The sequence below is a fragment of the Schistocerca piceifrons genome, chromosome 2, assembly GCF_021461385.2.
Source record: "Schistocerca piceifrons isolate TAMUIC-IGC-003096 chromosome 2, iqSchPice1.1, whole genome shotgun sequence".
In the NCBI taxonomy this organism is placed as follows: Eukaryota; Metazoa; Arthropoda; class Insecta; order Orthoptera; family Acrididae; genus Schistocerca; species Schistocerca piceifrons.
Window position 1 is genome coordinate 677,141,424 of NC_060139.1, and position 18,231 is coordinate 677,159,654.

At 44.2% G+C, this 18,231-nt stretch overlaps 1 protein-coding gene across 1 annotated transcript in view; it reads left to right on the forward strand.

Annotated features, from left to right (window-relative positions):
• The window catches only part of LOC124775741 (uncharacterized transmembrane protein DDB_G0289901-like), a 95,552-nt gene that overhangs the window by 46,956 nt on the left and 30,365 nt on the right, over positions 1–18,231 (forward strand). The window contains exons 3-4 of the mRNA XM_047250570.1: positions 3,537–3,657; positions 15,927–16,104. Coding sequence (XP_047106526.1) covers positions 3,537–3,657; positions 15,927–16,104 — 299 coding nt within the window. The remainder of the gene's footprint in view (positions 1–3,536; positions 3,658–15,926; positions 16,105–18,231) is intronic.

The following is an 18,231-nucleotide window of genomic DNA, read 5'->3' on the forward strand; positions in this document are numbered from 1 at the left end:
TTACCAATTTAGCACTGGAGGGAAGCGAGGGGGGTTAAAAATCGTAGAGGGAGAGCAAGAGATGAATACAGTAAGCAGAATCAGAGGGATATAGGTTGCAGTAGTTAGTGAGAGACGAAGAGGCTTGCACAGGCGAGAGTAGCATGGAGAGCTGCATCTGATCAGTTTTTTGGACTGAAGATCACAATATCGTCCTAAGGGATAAGTTCGCTGTACGTCCGACGTTGATTTCTGCGATTATTTCAGGCAGTGTTGCCTGTGTGTTAGCACCGATAACTAAGCAAACGTCACTGCTCTTGGTCGTTAAATGAAGGCCGTCGGCCACTGCACTGTCCGTGGTGCGAGATGATGCCTGAAATCTGGTATTCTCGGCATACTCTTGGCACTGTGGATCTCGGTATACTGAATTCCCTAACGATTTCCAAAATGGAATGTCCCATACATCTAACTGCAAGCACCATTCCGCATTCAAAGTCAGTTATTTCCCGTCCTGCGGCCATAATCACGTCGGAAACCTTTTTATATGGATCACCTGAGTACAAATGAGAACTCTGCTCTTTTTTTTTCTTTATTGTGATTTCATTCCCCTGCCCCATATGGGCAGGGGAGGGCTGTCAGCGGCGCAATCCGCCGCTCTTCAGCCGAGTAACATGACAACTAATACAAGAATAAGATATTACATATAAAAATGTTACATATAAAATTCCAACGTGGAAGTGTCATTGTGTAAGGCCAAATTCACATGTAAACGATTCCCTCGCATACATGTAAAAAAGAAGATTCCAGAGCGCTTTCAAAATAAACAGTGTATATTAAATATGGAGGTAAAAATACGCTGACATGGAAACGTTCATGGGGGGTCTAGTACCTTCCGCCGCGGAAGTCGAACAAATGGACGTGGTCAGCCCATAGAGGGCTCCGGCTCCGCGGCGGCTATTCCGCGCAGCGGATCTCACGCAGCGAGGGCGCCACCGCTACGCCACGTGCAGACAGCGGCCAATAGCCGCTCCCTCCGGTTTCGTATATAGGGACCCGCTCTGCCCTAGTCCACAAGCTCCAAACCTTAGCCCCTCCCATTAACTACGTCCGCCTGATCGGCTCCTTTCCCTCCCACCGTCCTTCCTACGTCACCATCCATAACACGGATTCCTACACCTTTTTCCTCTCCGCCGGTGTGCCACAAGGCTCCGTCCTCTCCCCCCTTCTGTACCTTTTGTATACGGCGGACATGCCGCCGCCGTCACCCCCCGTCCACCTTCTCCAGTTTGCCGATGACACCGCCTTCCTTGTCATTGCCCCCACCCTCCAGCGCTCCCAACACCTTCTCCAATCCCATCTTGACCGGTTCACCGCTTGGTGCAACCAGTGGTTGCTCAAGGTCAATCCCTCCAAAACCCAGGCGATCATTGTAGGCAAAACCACCCCTTCCTTCCGCATCCTTGATTTCTATCCCACCATCTAAGGCCATCCTCACTCCCACCCTTAAGTACCTTGGCGTCACCCTCGACCGTCGCCTCTCCTGGACTCCCCATCTCCGGACAATCCAAGCCAAGGCATGCTCCCGACTCAGTCTCCTCAAGCTCCTTTCCAGCCGTACGTGGGGTCTGGACCCGTCCACCATCCTCCACACCTATAAATCCCTCATCCGCCCTATCCTTTGTTACGCCCATCCGGCCTGGATCTCCGCCCCCCCCCCTACCTTTTATAAATCCCTTCAAATCCTTGAACGCCATGCTCTCCGCCTCGCCTATCGCATCCGTCTCCCCTCCCCCACGCGGATCCTGTACGATCTCATTCTGTTCCCCCACCTCCTCCTTTCCCTTGAAAGGATACGGATCCTGTACACCTCCCGCAAACTCGATCCTCCTCACCCGCTTGTCTCGCCCATCCTCTCCCGCCCCCGCCCACTGCCACACCTGTATTCCCACTTCCCACCCAGCCTCCATCTCTCCACCCTCCTTACCCTCTCCCAAGGCGGCTTCCGCCAGCTCCCCCTCCCTGATGATGTCCTCCTCCCCTCCATCTACCCCTCCTATCAACTTTGATCCTGCCCCCCCCCCCACTTCCAGTGTCCTTTCCTTTAGGCACCCTCCTTCCCTTCTCTCTCCTTTTCCCCCCACCCCTCTTCCTCCATCCCTCTTCCCCCAGGCTTCCCCTCCCCCTTCCTCCTTTCCTCCTATCTCCTCTGCCGATGGCATCTCTGCTCTCCCCTCTCCCTCTCCCACCCCACTCCTCCTTTCTTGGCAGGTCCGCGGACTCGCACACACTACATGGACTTTCGCGCGCTGGAGATCATCGCCCTCTGTGTCTCGTGTGTGCCGTCGTGTTTAGTGTTTAGTGTTCACCATCGCACTCCATCGGTCACCTGTGCCACTGCCATCTTCAGTGTTTGTGCGTCGTTTCAAAAGTTTGCCGTGTGGATTATGTTTGTCTTTATGTGTCTACTGTTTTATTGCCCACCGTTCTGGAACTTACGTGTATTCTTCCTGTTTTTTTTTTTTCTCGTTGTGTATTCTATGGCTGAAGAGCAGCGCAGAATGCTGCTGACAGCCTGCCTGTTGTACAGGTTTTAAAATAACAATAAAGTAAAAAAAAAAAAAGCCCTAGTCCAGCCAGTCTGGTACTCGCTCTGGATTTCGTTTCTATCTCGGCGGTACTGCGTTCTAGTCGTTGCTCGTTGTTGACATTTGCCTGGCTCTGGTTCCGAGTGGATTTACGTGTGGTGTTTGGTGTTGTGGTTTCCACAAGCCTCCGTTGTTTATCTCTTCCTTGTTGTGTCGCTCATAGTCGGTCGTGGTCGGTTGTTGTCAGTTGTCGTTGGTCTGTCGTACGACTCGTCCTGTGTTTACCCGGTTATGCGTGCTCCACCGCCGGCGGCTTCCCCACCTGGCGGCTCCGATCCGCAGCCCAAGGCGTTCCCGCTGTTGGTTGTGGTTACTACAGGGGGACAATTAAAAGTTAAAAAACACAGTTGGCGATTCTTAAAACACAAAGAAGACACTGAAGTCACACGCACAGGTTACAAGTCGGCCACAGTATTAAAAACACTCCAGAACAACACACTTTAAACCCACTTCGAGCACACACGATGAAGAATAAAACTACCAGGTGCGACCTGCCGAGGGAGAGTCCGGAGAGGATGGAAAAGGAGAGGAGAGCAAGGAGCAGCAGGGGAGGGGGCGGGATGAAGATAGTAGGGGCGTCAGCGGGTACACCAAGAGGCAGGAGACTGGTGGGACAGGAGATGAAGAGGAAAGACAAGGCAGGAGGGAGTGCAGAGACGCTGATGGGGAAGAGCTCCGCCAATGCCCTGCCCTTTTATATCGTGTGTACTAGATACTACCGCCATCCGTATTTGTGAATATAGCTCTCCCACGACTTTTGTCACCACACTATAGACCCAGGTATTTAAATGATTTTCTAGATCGCATTTGCGACTCGTTGGTATTTTTTTGGTCTGACCAGCCCTGCCCGTGGAATAGCGTCGTGCCAGTGTGTTGACTGCTGTGCTGAGGTTGCCTTGCGCACTGTTGCAGGTACGACTTCGAGTGCGGAGAGGGCGCGGTGTTCGACCCGGCGACGGGCGTGTGCAACCACGCGTGGGCCACGGGCCGCTCCGAGTGCGGCGGCTCGCAGGCGGACGACGCGTCGCAGCTGGTGAGTGCGGCTGCCGCCACTGCTGCAGGGGCAGGAGCAGGCGTGGCTTCTGCCTGCAGGGCACCGGGCCGCCTGCTGCTGCTGCTGCTGCTGGCCTGCTCCAGGCTGCCCGCAGCCTTCTCCGTGGACTTGTAACATACAAGTCTCCCCGTTTGGTACAGAAATAAATGTGGCAACCACACAGGGATGGTGAAGCGAATGACCTGTGTGATACCTCTCTGTGGCTGTACTCGAGACGGTGTAAGAAGATCCCTGAGAGTTCGCAGCACTGATTCCAGCTTTCAACTGCTAACGGCTGCAGGCGAAAGAGTGAAGCGTTGCCATAGAGACGTTTACAAAATGGCGAGGCCGCCGCGCCCTGCCCACTGCAACTCTCAGGCATCATCTTACGCCGACTTAGCTACAACTGCCGTTCTAAGTAGAGTTTAAAGTATTTTTGTCTGAAAATATAATTTACAGTTGGCACTCGTGCAAGTATTTCCTGCCTCAGCAGTCATTGCATACACTATTTTGTTCCGATGTAGTAGCCAGTGGCGTGTTTCCATTTCTGGTATCGTGTTGGTTAACATTGTAATATCGTATTTTCAAAAATACCGTGTCACTCAATTTATAGTTTTAATTGTGACGCGACTAAATATTTAAAATTTTTACTAGGTGATTTCTCAAATAAATTTAGTATCGGTTTCAGGTGATTTCTCAAAAATGTTTATAAACAGTTTATAACACTAACCTTGGAAATTACTTTTATTTTGTTCTGTTACGTCCGAATTTTTCACAAGCTAAGAGCACACATTTTAAAGATTTAAGTCGCTGAAGCACAGACAAAAATAAGCTGTCAATCAAAGCCTATATTTTTATAATATTTATTTACTCATTTATTTATTTTTATTTATTTTTACGCGTATATTAATAATACCACAAACTGTTGTCTTAATAACAGTGTGATACTCACATTTAATTTTCAGACTCTCTCTTTCCATTGATTTCTTCGCAGTAGCTTCATTTTTACTGTGCTGCTTCAACGTCCAACAATAGTCGGCCACTACACTTTCATTCCATATTCTCCCTTAACTTATATTATCTCTTTAGTGACCTGATGCCGTGTGGCTAGGGCCTCCCGTCCGATAGACTGTTGAAAGTGTTCTCCTTGCTATTCAAGTGAACAGTCACTGCGCGAGATTTGTGAGAGTTCTCTTTCTCTCACATCACAACCCAACTTCTTGATTTCGGATGTTCTGCACTCTCTAGCCAATTTTCAGTAACGAACATAAACTGTTCAGAAAATTGACGACGTGAAACATCGATTCCGCTGACACAGAGGTGCGGTCTTATCAAGACGTAGACACTAGCAGCTTCACCGCGGACCACCATTTTCGGCAGTTAATACGCTATACATGTTTAGCTGTTGTTAACTGTCATAAGTACAATCTAGATTTTCGTTTATTTAATAAAACTAAGAATGTGGTCATAAACAGTTAATTCAGCCAGAAGTTTCTGAAATCGTTCCAAGTGAGTCCTATTCTCATTCAATGATGAAATCTGATACAAACAAAAGATAATTTTGGCGTGTAGGAATTTGCTCATTCTCATTCTGTATGCAGCTAGACGCATAAGAGTTCACATGGGATCCATTATGGCAACACCACAGCTTAACGTAGCTGAATATAATCAGTAAAAAGCCATCATGTCGTGGGAACAGCCACTGCTGCTACTGAATGAAACTTTTAACATGGGATAACATTTAACAAACTGAACTGAAAATAAATGTGGTTGAAAATATATGTAATCATTAATAACCACTATGATCGAAAACGTCACAGATGATATATATGCATGTGGTAACTACTTCCTGTAGTTGAAAATTAAAATAATGTATGTGGTTTCCCTGGCCTCAGTGTTCATAAAGTTGAAAAAGCAAGACTGAGGCTGAAACCGAGTTCTACAAGAATCACGCTGGGCAAGAACAGAATGCCGTTAACAGCCCTTTCGCCCACTTACACAGCCAAGGTTAAGAGTATGAGTGCTGAATGGTGGCCATTTCTCCACACGTGACACCAACAGGCCGCCAGAGGAACAACTTATTTGTAAATAGGACAATTACAATTGTAGTTTCGCGTGCCCACAAACACGTACCTTGACGAGGTGTTGGAAAATGACATGTGCTGCGGGAGCGATACGCTGGTGGGGTGATAAACCAGGGAAGATATGCGTTCATGATTAGCAAAAGCTGATGTATGGCTAATATGTTGGAGATTGAGCAAATTCTACAGCAAATAATGTTGTATAACGTTACACACTTGATAATTTTCAGTAGAACATAGCTTTCCAAAACGATACCGCTTGCACTAGACAATCCCAAAAAGTAGGTAGTACAGATTTGCGAACTGATTTTTACAATTGCAGTTATTAATATGTCACACTTTTCCTTAAAGATCATTGACTATTTATTACCATTTGACACGTTCCGAATTGAGAGCAAACTGTCGTAAAAAAATAAGAAAAACAGGGACCTTGACACTGTCTCCTGTACAGTCGTAAGGACCGTGCACATACTAGTTTTATCGCACAGCTTAAGCGATGTTATAATTATCTGGTAATCTCTACCCTTTTATCCCTCAGCCAGGAAATCCAGCTGCACAGCATTATGAGAGCTAACTAAAAAAATCCGTATGCTCCTACGGGATAATAGTGCGTATGTCACGGGGAGAAGTCAAGCACAGCCTCCAAATTCAAACGAAGATAGAGCCCCTGAGTTCGGATTGTCAGTTGTTGGGTCTAGAATACCTTAGACCAAGCAGGCCTACTATGGCCTATAATGATAATTTTGTTAGTATAGCCATCTTTCTCTTATCTGTGTTTTCACTTTTATGTGGTGTCTTCCTGTCTCTGCTTTCTAGAGTTCCCCCAAAGCGCCTCTGCAATTCAAGTGTTAAAGCGAATATAGCGGTTTTTTGTGTGTGTTTAGCAAAAAAATTAATAATTGCTTATTTTTATAACTTCTTTCCGTAAAAAAGGTTAGATTACTCCAAAAAATTTTTTATGATATTGAGATATAAGCACAAAGCGAATGTGTCGATTGTAGAACATCATTTCCACTTATGGCTTTTGTTGTTATCAGACATTATTTATTTATTTATTTATTTTTCTTTTAGGTTTAATGACTGTAATAATTCATTTTTATAATATTAAAGTAGTGTAGCAATACATCTGTGTTTCATTGATCTCTTCATCAATAACACCCATTTTTTTCCCCGTGATGAATCTACATTAACAGAAGGTACTAATTCTATAACTGGTTGCACGCTTACAAATGTTTTCATAGTAGTGTTATTGCGGCGCATTTTAAAAATTTCCGTTACAGCCTTGTTGGCCGTCAAGTCAATAAAACAGGTATGAAAGAAATATAAAAAATACTGGAGAAAATTGAAACAGACCTTCTTAGATTAAAGAATGTTGACATTACAACTTCTTTATATGCCTTGAAGGGTAAGACAGTTATGCACACAAACGAAAGATTTCTAACTAATGAAGCTCATCAGCAATATTCAAACATGTATTTAGTGCGGTTCAGATGAAGAGAACGATGCTGAAAATATCACATACAAAATTTACTTTGAAAAGTCAACATGCATTTAAGGTATTTCTTCCTCACAAAATAGATCTATACAAGGTCTTTTTTTCCTTTGCTATGTTAAGAGGCGAAGGGTGACATTTAGTAATTTATTTCTTGAGTGAAGAAACTCACTGAAGAGTGGAGTAATTTTCACATTGAAAGATTCACACCTTTTCGCCGTTGCATTTTTCAACTTAGTATAAGAAACTAGTTAGTACTATCGTACTACAACCACATAACACGAATTTAAAACAAACTCTTTTCCGTATCAACTGAACTGATAACATTTTTACACCTTTCCATTACTGAAATTTCGAGATCGCTTGAGAAATCGAAGATTTTAGAGACATCGACAATTTCCATTTTGTGCGTTCAGTTGCACATTTCGTTGACAGAACAATCCTTTTAGATCCTCGAGCTATTAGTTACATTCGAACTACGTGCACCATTCCTCCTCTGCGAGTGCGAGTGTAGCCTAAAACTTATGCTTAACAATCACGATCCGTGATAACACGAAAGAGTTACTTTGACTCGCGTTCACTTAGTCATACAGTCAGGTAAAGTAACATAGAAATGCGCAGATCGGTCCACTGCTTGTAGTCGTCCAGTGACAGAAGGGGGGAGTATAAAAACCATGTACACTACTGACCATTAAAAATGCTACACCAAGAAGAAATGCAGATGATAAACGGTTATTCGTTGGACAAATATATTATACTAGAACTGACAAGTGATTACATTTTCACGCAATTTGGCTGCATAGATCCTGAGAAATCAGTACCCAGAACAACCACCTCTGGCCGTAATAACGGCCTTGATACACCTGGGCATTGAGACAAACAGAGCTTGCATGGCTTGTACAGGTACAGCTGCCCATGCAGCTTCAACACGATACCACAGTTCATCAAGAGTAGTGACTGGCGTATTGTGACGAGCCAGTTGCTCGGCCACCATTCACCAGACGTTTCCAGTTGGTGAGAGATCTGGAGAATGTGCTGGCCAGGGCAGCAGTCGAACATTTACTGTATCCAGAAAGCACCGTACAGGACCTGCAACGTGCGGTCGTGCATTATCCTGCTGAAATGTAGGGTTTCACAGGGATCGAATGAAGGGTAGAGCCACGTGTCGTAACACATCTGAAATGTAACGTCCACTATTCAAAGTGCCGTCAATGCCAACAAGAGGTGACCGAGACGTGTAACCAATGGCACCCCATACCATCACGCCAGGTAATACACGCTTTCAATGTGCGTTCACCACGATATCGCCAAACACGGATGCGACCATCATGATGCTGTACCCAGAACCTGGATTCATCCGAAAAAATGACGTTTTGCCATTCGTGCACCCAGGTTCGTCGTTGAGTACACCATCGCAGGCGCTCCTGTCTGTGATGCAGCGTCAAGGGTAACCGCAGCCATGGTCTCCGAGCAGATAGTCTATGCTGCTGCAAACGTCGTCGAACTGTTCGTGCAGATGGTTGTTGTCTTGCAAACGTCCCCATCTGTTGACTCAGGGACCGAGACGTGGCTGCACGATCCGTTACAGCCATGCGGATAAGATGACTGTCATCTCGACTGCTAGTGATATGAGGCCGTTGGGATCTAGCACGGCGTTCCGTATTATCTTCCTGAACCCGCCGCTTTCCATATTCTGCTAACAGTCATTGGATTTCGACCAACGCGAGCAGCAATGTCGCGATACGATAAACCGCAATCGCGATAGGCTACAATGAGACCTTTATCAAAGTCGGAAACGCGATGGTACGCATTTCTCCTCCTTACACGAGGCATCACAACAACGTTTCACCAGTCAACGCCCGCCAACTGCTGTTTTAGTATGACAAATAGGTTGGAAACTTTCCTCATGCCCGCACGTTGTAGGTGTCGGCACCGGCGCCAACCTTGTGTGAATGCCTGAAAAGCTAATCATTTGCATATCATAGCATCTTCTTCCGGTCGGTTAAATTTCGCCTCTGTAGCACGTCATCTTCGTGGTGTAGCAATTTTAATATCCAGTAGTGTATTTTCTTACAGCGTGGTTATAATTGAGCATTCGGTGCTAGAGACAGTGTAGACGGAAAACTATTTACGGTGTGGGTACCCAACGACGTTCAGACTGTGCGCTGAAGGATTTGCGTTGTTTGTGGTTTTAGTGTCATGACTAGCCGTTAGGCACCGATGGTGGTACGGCGACGTAGGGTTGAAACACAAGCATCAGTGTGCGCAGCAGTTGAATACCGTCAGCCAGGGGCCGCACGAGGTGAGGAGGGCTTTACTCGTAAAGCTGATTTAACAAAACAACAGCTCTTCGCGAGTATCGACGCATGAAAGGAATGCGGAGAGGTCCTCTTTCTGCACCGTCGTTGAAGATCATGATTCGGAACTTCGGACTAACAGGCGATTTGGGAATTGCTCCTGGGTGAGACAGACGGTCAGTGGCGCCACAAAGAAGTTACTGTTGCCATAGCTGAGGATGCTGGACGCGATATGCGATCTTCAAGCTTTGCACGAGCTGAGTCACGACAGCCGAATATTCTATGCTCCACCGTTCAAAAAGTGTTGCGAACCATTGTGAAATGGTATCTCTTGTGCAGTTCCAAGCTGCCGTGGATACACATGGTAGTCACACTGAGCAACGTTTGTAACCTGGAACATAAAGATGGTACGCAGTTAACAAATGTTACATCTCACGTGGAAATCAAAATAAGTTTCTTTCAATGGTTCTTTCGTTATTGCTCTTCCCCGTGTCCTTACAGTTGTTTCCACTATGTTTCATTATCCTGCGATCACTCGTATTCATCGGTGATCTCCAAGCAGCGAAAGTTTAATTAAAACCATGCCATATTTAGCAAACTCTGGTATTAGTCTATACTGTTCAAGTGACGAAAATAGCCTCTTGCGAACATATAAGGGAAGAAAATTTACTTTACAATCTTATGACCTACAGGCAACAGAAAATCAGTAAGCTTTCAGCATGTGAGTTACGTAACTGCGGGAGCAGATAATAAAGCAGCAGACGTTACACTAACTGCGAGTAATATTACCAACATGTGGTAACACTAATGGCATCGAAGGAGCAAGGATCGGCGAACTTGTTTCAAAATAGCTAGGCTATCGAATGCCAGTCACACAATCCAGTCAGTAAGTTAGCAGTGTACGCTTGATATTTATTTGTTTTTCATATCATAAAATTCGGCAAAATACACATCGCAATTCCCAGAGATATAGTTTTTAATAACTGCCCGTTTCAATCGCACTTCCCGACAATCGACAATGGGTTGTAAGTAGTGTGGTTTTTAGCGATTCTAATAAAAAATATTCACTTAGGAATGTGTCATACTGTAGTTGACGTCAGATGAAATCCGAGATGTAGTCATTGAAAGTAAAGTTTAGCTCTGAACTTGACGAGAACATTATAAACAGTAAACAAATACTATCGAAAAGAGAGAAGACTTCGGCCTGGTTCCAAGATAGCTTTCATACCAATCAAATTTGTTCAGATGGCTCTGAGCACTATGGGACTGCCATCACGAGGCAGAGAAAATCCCTGACCCCGCCGGGAATCGAACCCGGGCGTTGGAAGCGAGAACGCTACCGCACGACCACGAGATGCGGGCAATCAAATTTGTTTTTGATTTGTTGATACTGTATGTGATGTGTGATAGTGTTAAGTGAAGACTGCAGCATAGATTTGTTTATATGGCTTTTTCATGCAGTTGTGATCGTTTCGCTCAAATGGATGAACGTGCCGACATAAAATTATTTGTTTTTGACGGTCACCTATGGAAATTCATCCGTTGTTCGTGAAGATACGAAGCATGTGACTTTCAAGCACAACGTTTGATCTGTACGGGAATATGCACAATAGATGTGCGAGTACAGATCGTAGATGTATGGTTGACGACATATGGAAGTTTGGGTCTAGCCGTGACGCGTGCACGAATAGCCAAATGGTTGCCGGCACCGTAGCTCAGCGTGTTCGGTCAGAGGGTTAGCTACCCTCTGTAATAAAAAACTTAGTGAATGGATCAACAAAGAACCTAAACGGGTGTCATCGGACATCCGCCCCGAACAAATTCAACGAAAAATATAGAACAAATTGAGACCAACAAAAACAAAATGGTAAGACAACCGCTCCCGATAAGCGGGAAATCCGAATCCCGGTCCGGCACAAATTTTCATTGTCGTCATTCCATTCCGCAGCTGAGGGTAGTCATTATTCGCAATTGCCAATTCATCTGATGTGTTTCACAACAGCTGTGGTCGCTGCAGTGCATTGTCATCAGAAAACACAGGCACTGCAATAACGCACTTTTCTACTTGTGTCTTACACAAAAACAGCACAGTATCCTCCATACTGCTGACTGACGTCTTTGTTCACATCGGAGAATTATATCTGTGGTCATAGACATATTTTATGTACAGGTTCTGAAAGTACTATCACAGTCTAACACATACAGTCCCGACACTCCTGCTCAGTTATTTTGTACTCTGCGTCAGCAGTGCTACAAGCAGCCAGCCAGCAACACTTCTGAATACGATATCAGATGAGTGCGAACAGTATCGTTTATATTGATTTGTAACATAGGTTCTACAACGGAGAGCACATGCAGTGCCATAAAAATCGACAATAACCATAAGAGGACACCACATTTGAGTTTATGTAGTATCCTAAGGACCTTGCGGGATGTGAAACGGCGCACTACGGAACGGTTTATTGACGATTCTCTTGTGATCTACAGGTATCTATAGAAGAACTAGCTTAGCGCCCGCTTCTTCGCTCACATAGACTGTATGGTCTGCAGTGATTTTTCTGTTTTCCTTTAACCGAATTTTTATGTTTTTCACTAATTGCAAGACCTCCGAAAGTGTTCACGCTAATGAAGGTCATGGAAGCATGGCCTCTTCCGAATGCACTTCTCATCGAAAAGCGATCTAATAGTTGGAGTCCAAGGTTTTTTCTAATCATGCCTTTTGCGTTCCTGTGGTAACATATCCGTAGAAACTTCCGTTCCCTAACACATATATCTTCATAGCTAACCGGGAAGTGAAATATCAGTTTTTATAGATTTAGTTTAAAACTATTTTAATATGACGCAATATTTTCTTAAAAATTTTTATCCCCTATTTCACCGTTTAGGGGCTGAATTTCTGTGAACTGTGAAACACTTATGACCGAGAAGTCAGATACCAGGTTTCATACATATAGCTTTAAAAATGCTTTCGTAGTTCTGTAATAACGATTTATTTTCAAAAACGTTCAACCACTTCGAGTATTTTATCCCCTTAGTGGTTGAATATCCAAAAAGTCTGAAACACATACTTCTTTGGCGGTCGGAGTGGCCGAGCGGTTCTAGGCACTACAGTTTGGAACCGCGCGACCGCTGCGGTCGCAGGTTCGAATCCTGCCTCGGGCATGGATGTGTATGATGTCCCTAGGTTAGTTAGGTTTAAGTAGTTCTAAGTCCTAGGGGACTGATGACCTCAGAAGTTAAGTCCCATAGTGCTCAGAGCCATTTGAACCATTTGAACATACTTCTTTATTTCTGCCAGAAAAACCAAACACCAATTTCCGTAGCCCTAGCTTCAAACTTGTCTTAATAGCGACATATTTTTAAAAAAAGTTTCATCACCCATTTATCCGCCTTAGGAGTGGAATTTTCGAACCACCCCATCTCAAACGATGACTACAATATAAGATCAACAAACTCTGCAAATTTCAAGTTTCTATCCTTAACGGCTTGGGCTAGGCAATGATGAGCCAGTGAATTAGTCTGGCGCTATGCCACCCTCATTTCCAGCCAGGAAGCCAAATACCAATTTTCAAAGATTTAACTTTAAAAATGCTCTAACAATGAACCACTTTCATGCCAAATGTCACCCTCTTTTTCACCCACTTAGGGCTTGAATTTCTAAAAACAGTGAAATGCATATTTTTTTATTTCTAACAGAGAAGCCAAATAAAAATTTTAATAGATTTAAATTCAAAAATGCTTTCATAATGAAATATTTTCATAGAACATTTCATCCTTTATTGCACCCCTTTAGGGATTGAATCTCCGAGGGCAATGAAGCACGTATTTTTTATTTCTAACCGAGAAGTCATATATCAGTTTTCATACTTTAGTAGTTCTTTGTTAATGATATATTTTCAAAAAAAAACTTTCACCCACTATTTCACGCCCATAGGGGTTAAATTTACAAAAATGCTGAAACACATGTTTCTTTATTTGTGACCGAGAAACCAAATACCAATTTTCGTTGACAACTTCAAAATTGTCTTAATAGCGGCATATTTTCGAAAAAAAAACCATCTGCTATTTCAGCCTCTTAGGTATGTAATTTCATACACTCTCTCCTTAAACGACGCCTACCGTGTAAGATCAACACAGTTAAATTTCGAGTTCCTGTCTTTAGTGGTTTGGGCTGGGGAATGATGAGTGAGTGAGTCAGTCAGTCGGGACATTGCCTTTTAAGAACAAACAAAAAAATAGTTAGTAAACAGGAGAAGACCTGACCTTTTCCAGAAAGACTTCGTATATCTACTCAACAATGTGAAGTTTTGTTCACTGAACTTCCAGCCAATTCAGTGAATCCAGAATGCGGTGAACTTGTATGGAATGCAATACCTACATTATGTAAGGTACCAAGTAAGCTACCACAACTGTGGCTGAAGGAAAAGCCAGGCAGACTTGCCAATAAAACGTCAAAAGTAATAAGACAGTTTCCCAACAAAGAAGAAGGCAATTCCACTATTTTCATTAAATTAGAGCCACAAAGAGCAAGAATCTTCAACACATCTTTGCAGCAAAGATAATGAAATTAACAAAAATATTCCTCCACTGGAAAGGCGAGTGAAATGTAATAATATGCGAATCATTAGACTCCATAGAAAATTGTTAGATGTCAACGAAAGTGCTATCATAATAAGAACAGACAGCTACAAAAATATATTTTTCTCATTGTAACATCATAGATTAAGGGTCGACCTACGACAACAATCGCACAACTTGCGTACGGGCCGCTAGACGCCGCCGCGAGCGCTAAGAGCGCACTGCGATTGCAGGCGCGCATGTTGCGCACGGGCTGCGAGGTGCCGCCACGAGCGCAACAGTGTGTAAGTGCCGACGGAGTTCGGCCAGCTCTCATTTTGTTGGCATCTCATTTTTGCCTATTTTCTTATTTGCTTGGTTGCTTAGCTCTTATTCGTTTATGGCTCATGTTATTGTGCTCTCTTTCAGCCATTCTGATTGTTTTGATTTTCTCCCAATTGAGAAGTGCTCATTTTGGCATTTCACTTTTGCATATTTCTGATTTCGCTAATAATATGCTCCTTAGCTTTTTACAGTTGATTTGATTAACATAGTCTCATGTACTGTTTGTTCACTTCAGCTTGTTCATATTTTGATGTTCTTTAAATACTGTAATAATTATCGGAAGCATTTCTTCCCTTAAACTTGTGTAAAGTATTCTCGATGTAGGATTTGTTCTGTGACACAGGTGTAAGGTTTTGAATATAAATTATATACGAAACTGTGCTTTAAAAGGAATTTATTTTTTCAGTTTGTACTACATCAGACAACAATTTTGTGATATGAGGGAGAAATTTGAGGGGCGAACCCATGGAAACAGTCTTAAGTGATCCCCTTTAAAAATAAAAATTTGTGTGACACTGAAATTTGTGTGCATGGATAATGAAGATAAAAAACCATGCATTTTAGTTAACGAATCTATTTCTCTACGTTTGCCTTTTTCAATAGGAAAAAGTAAACTAATCCTGTAAATACCAAATAAAATGAATTTTTAACACCGGTTCCCAATTTCGTCCTCAGGACGAAAACAGAAATTGCAAGGGGGTTGAAAATCCCAGGGATTTAGAATAGCCGCTTGAACAACATAGGCGAACCTGTTGAAAATAGCGATTATATACCAGACACTACAACACACGACTAAATAAAACCCGATATTTGAACACAAACCAGTGATCACACTAGGAATAGCAGGCAGTTAGTATGACTGCTGCATTAACTCACTTCAGCGTAAAAATATGAATTACTTCGTAAGCTGAACGTGCTGCACACAACAGACAACAAAACTGTGAACTAAGGTCACGCATGCACACACAGTTAGACATTTCTTACCAACTGCAGAAACCGTAAATTTCTCTGGGGACGAAAGTAGGAGAGGGTACGATATTTGGGCACGTTACCTTAACAAGTTTCTTACCAGTGAATGTCGTGACTGTATACGTTACCCTGCGGAACTATTGTATTTCTAATTAAACATCTGTATGATTAAAAAGTGAAAGTGCTTAGCACAGATACGTTGAGTGCTACTATGGGTATTTAAAAAGTTACAGAAGTGATTGGGTAGTTAAATTATGTTGAGTATTTTACAAATAATATAGTACATTATATAAAAAAGAATTAATATGATATATTTTACTCGCAGTTGGAGTGACATTTACAAACAATAAAACCAGAACAATTGACTTACTCGAGTAGAATTACTACGTACACTGGACGGACTCATGTTAGATTACGTAAATTGTGGAAATCCTTTAGAAAACTTTTTGTTGGGTCATTTAGTTCCAACTTTTTTATGACCAGAAAAGTTGTCGTTCATTACGAGTCAAGGAAATTTGTTGTTCGCAGGGAGGAGGCGGAGACGGGGAACAAGGAGCACCAGAGTCGCAGGAAGGCAACGAGGTGGCCGCTGGGGGCGAACCGCAGGGTCAGCCGCAGCCGCAACCCGACACTCAGCCCGGAGCCGCGGAGGACGCACAGGCGCAGCCGGGGCAGGACAGCTCCACCGCCGTCGGACACCCGCAAGGTGCGTCTAGCGGAACCGGAGGCGAGCTTCTTCCAGCGACAAAAAAAACAAGGGGTGTCTCCCACGTGACTTTGTTTTGCACGATCCGAAGTACACTGAGGTGACTAAAGTCACGAAGTCAAAAAATTAACTGTTGGTAAGACGGGTGCCAGGTTGAGATTCATTGGGAGAGTCCTTAGAAAATGTAGTCCATCAACAAAGGAGGTGGCTTACAAAACACTCGTTCGACCTATACTTGAGTATTGCTCATCAGTGTGGGATCCGTACCAGGTTGGGTTGACGGAGGAGATAGAGAAGATCCAAAGAAGAGCGGCGCGTTTCGTCACAGGGTTATTTGGTACGCGTGACAGCGTTACGGAGATGTTTAGCAAACTCCAGTGGCAGACTCTGCAAGAGAGGCGCTCTGCATCGCGGTGTAGCTTGCTCGCCAGGTTTCGAGAGGGTTCGTTTCTGGATGAGGTATCGAATATATTGCTTCCCCCTACTTATAACTCCCGAGGAGATCACGAATGTAAAATTAGAGAGATTCGAGCGCGCACAGATGCTTTCCAGCAGTCGTTCTTCCAGCGAACCATACGCGACTGGAACCGGAAAGGGAGGTAATGACAGTGGCACGTAAAGTGCCCTCCGCCACACACTGTTGGGTGGCTTGCGGAGTATAAATGTAGATGTAGATGTAGAAAGTCATGGGATAGCGATATGCTCATATACAGATGGCTGTAGTATCGCGTACACAAGGTATAAAAGGGCAGTGCATTGGCGAAGCTGTCATTTCCACACAGGTGACTCATGTGAAAAGATTTTCGACGTATTATGACCACACATCGCGAACTACCAGACTGAACGCGGAATAGTAGTCCGTGGTAGACTTATGAGACATTCCACTTTGGAAATCGTTAGGGAATTCAATACTTCGAGATCCACAGTGTCAAGAGTGTGCGCGAGAATATCAAATATACGGCATTATCTCTCAAAGCGGATAACGCAGTGGTCGACGGCCTTCACTTAACGACCGGTAACAGGGACGCTCCCAGTGCTAACAGACAAGCAGCACTGCGTGAAATAACTGCAGAAATCAATGTAGGATCTGCGGCAAACGTATCCGTTAGGACAGTGCTGCGAAATTTGGCGTTAATGGGTTACGGCAGCAGACGACAGACGCGAGTGCCTTTGCTAACATCACGACATCGCCTGCAGCGCATCTCCTGGGCTCGTGACCACATCGGTTCGACCCTAGACGACTGGAAAACCGTGATCTGATCAGATGAATCCAGATTTCAGTTTGTAAGAGCTGGTGGTAAGCTTCGACTGTGGCGCAGAATCCACGAAATCATGGGCTCAAGTTGTCAACAAGAGAATGTGCAAGCTGGTGGTGGCTCCATAATGCTTTAGGCTGTGTTTACATGGAACGAATTGGGTCCTTTCAAAGAAATGTTCAGACGCGTGTGAAATCTTATGGGACTTAACTGCTGAGGTAATCAGTCCCTAAGCTTACACACTACTTAACCTAAATTCTCCTAAGGACAAACACACACACCCATGCCCGAGGGAGGACTCGAACCTCCGCCGGGACCAGCCGCACAGTCCATGACTGCAGCGCCTCAGACCGCTCGGCTAATACCGCGCGGCGAATTGGGTCCTTTAATACAGTTGAACCGATCATCCACGGGAAATGGTTTTGTTCCGCTACTTAGACACCATATGCAGCCAAACAACGATGATATTATTATGGACGACAATGAGCTATGTCACTATGACACAGCAGTGCGCAACTGGTTTGTAGAACATTCTGGACAATTCGAGTGAATGATTTGGCCACTCAGGTCGCCCGACATGAACCTTATCGAACATTTTATGGGACATAACCGCAGGTCAGTTCATGCACAAAATCCTCCACCTGCAAGACTTATATATGGTTATAGAGGCTCATTATTTCTGCACGGGATTTACAACGATTTGTTGAGTCCAAGACCACGTCGATTTGCGGCACTACGCCGGACAAAAGGAGGTCCGACACTAAACTAGCACGTATCTCACGACATTTGTCATCTCAGTGTAACGTTTCATTGGAACGTAGCCAGCACTCAGAATATACCAGTCTTGTGAAACACAACTGGCTCTTCATTC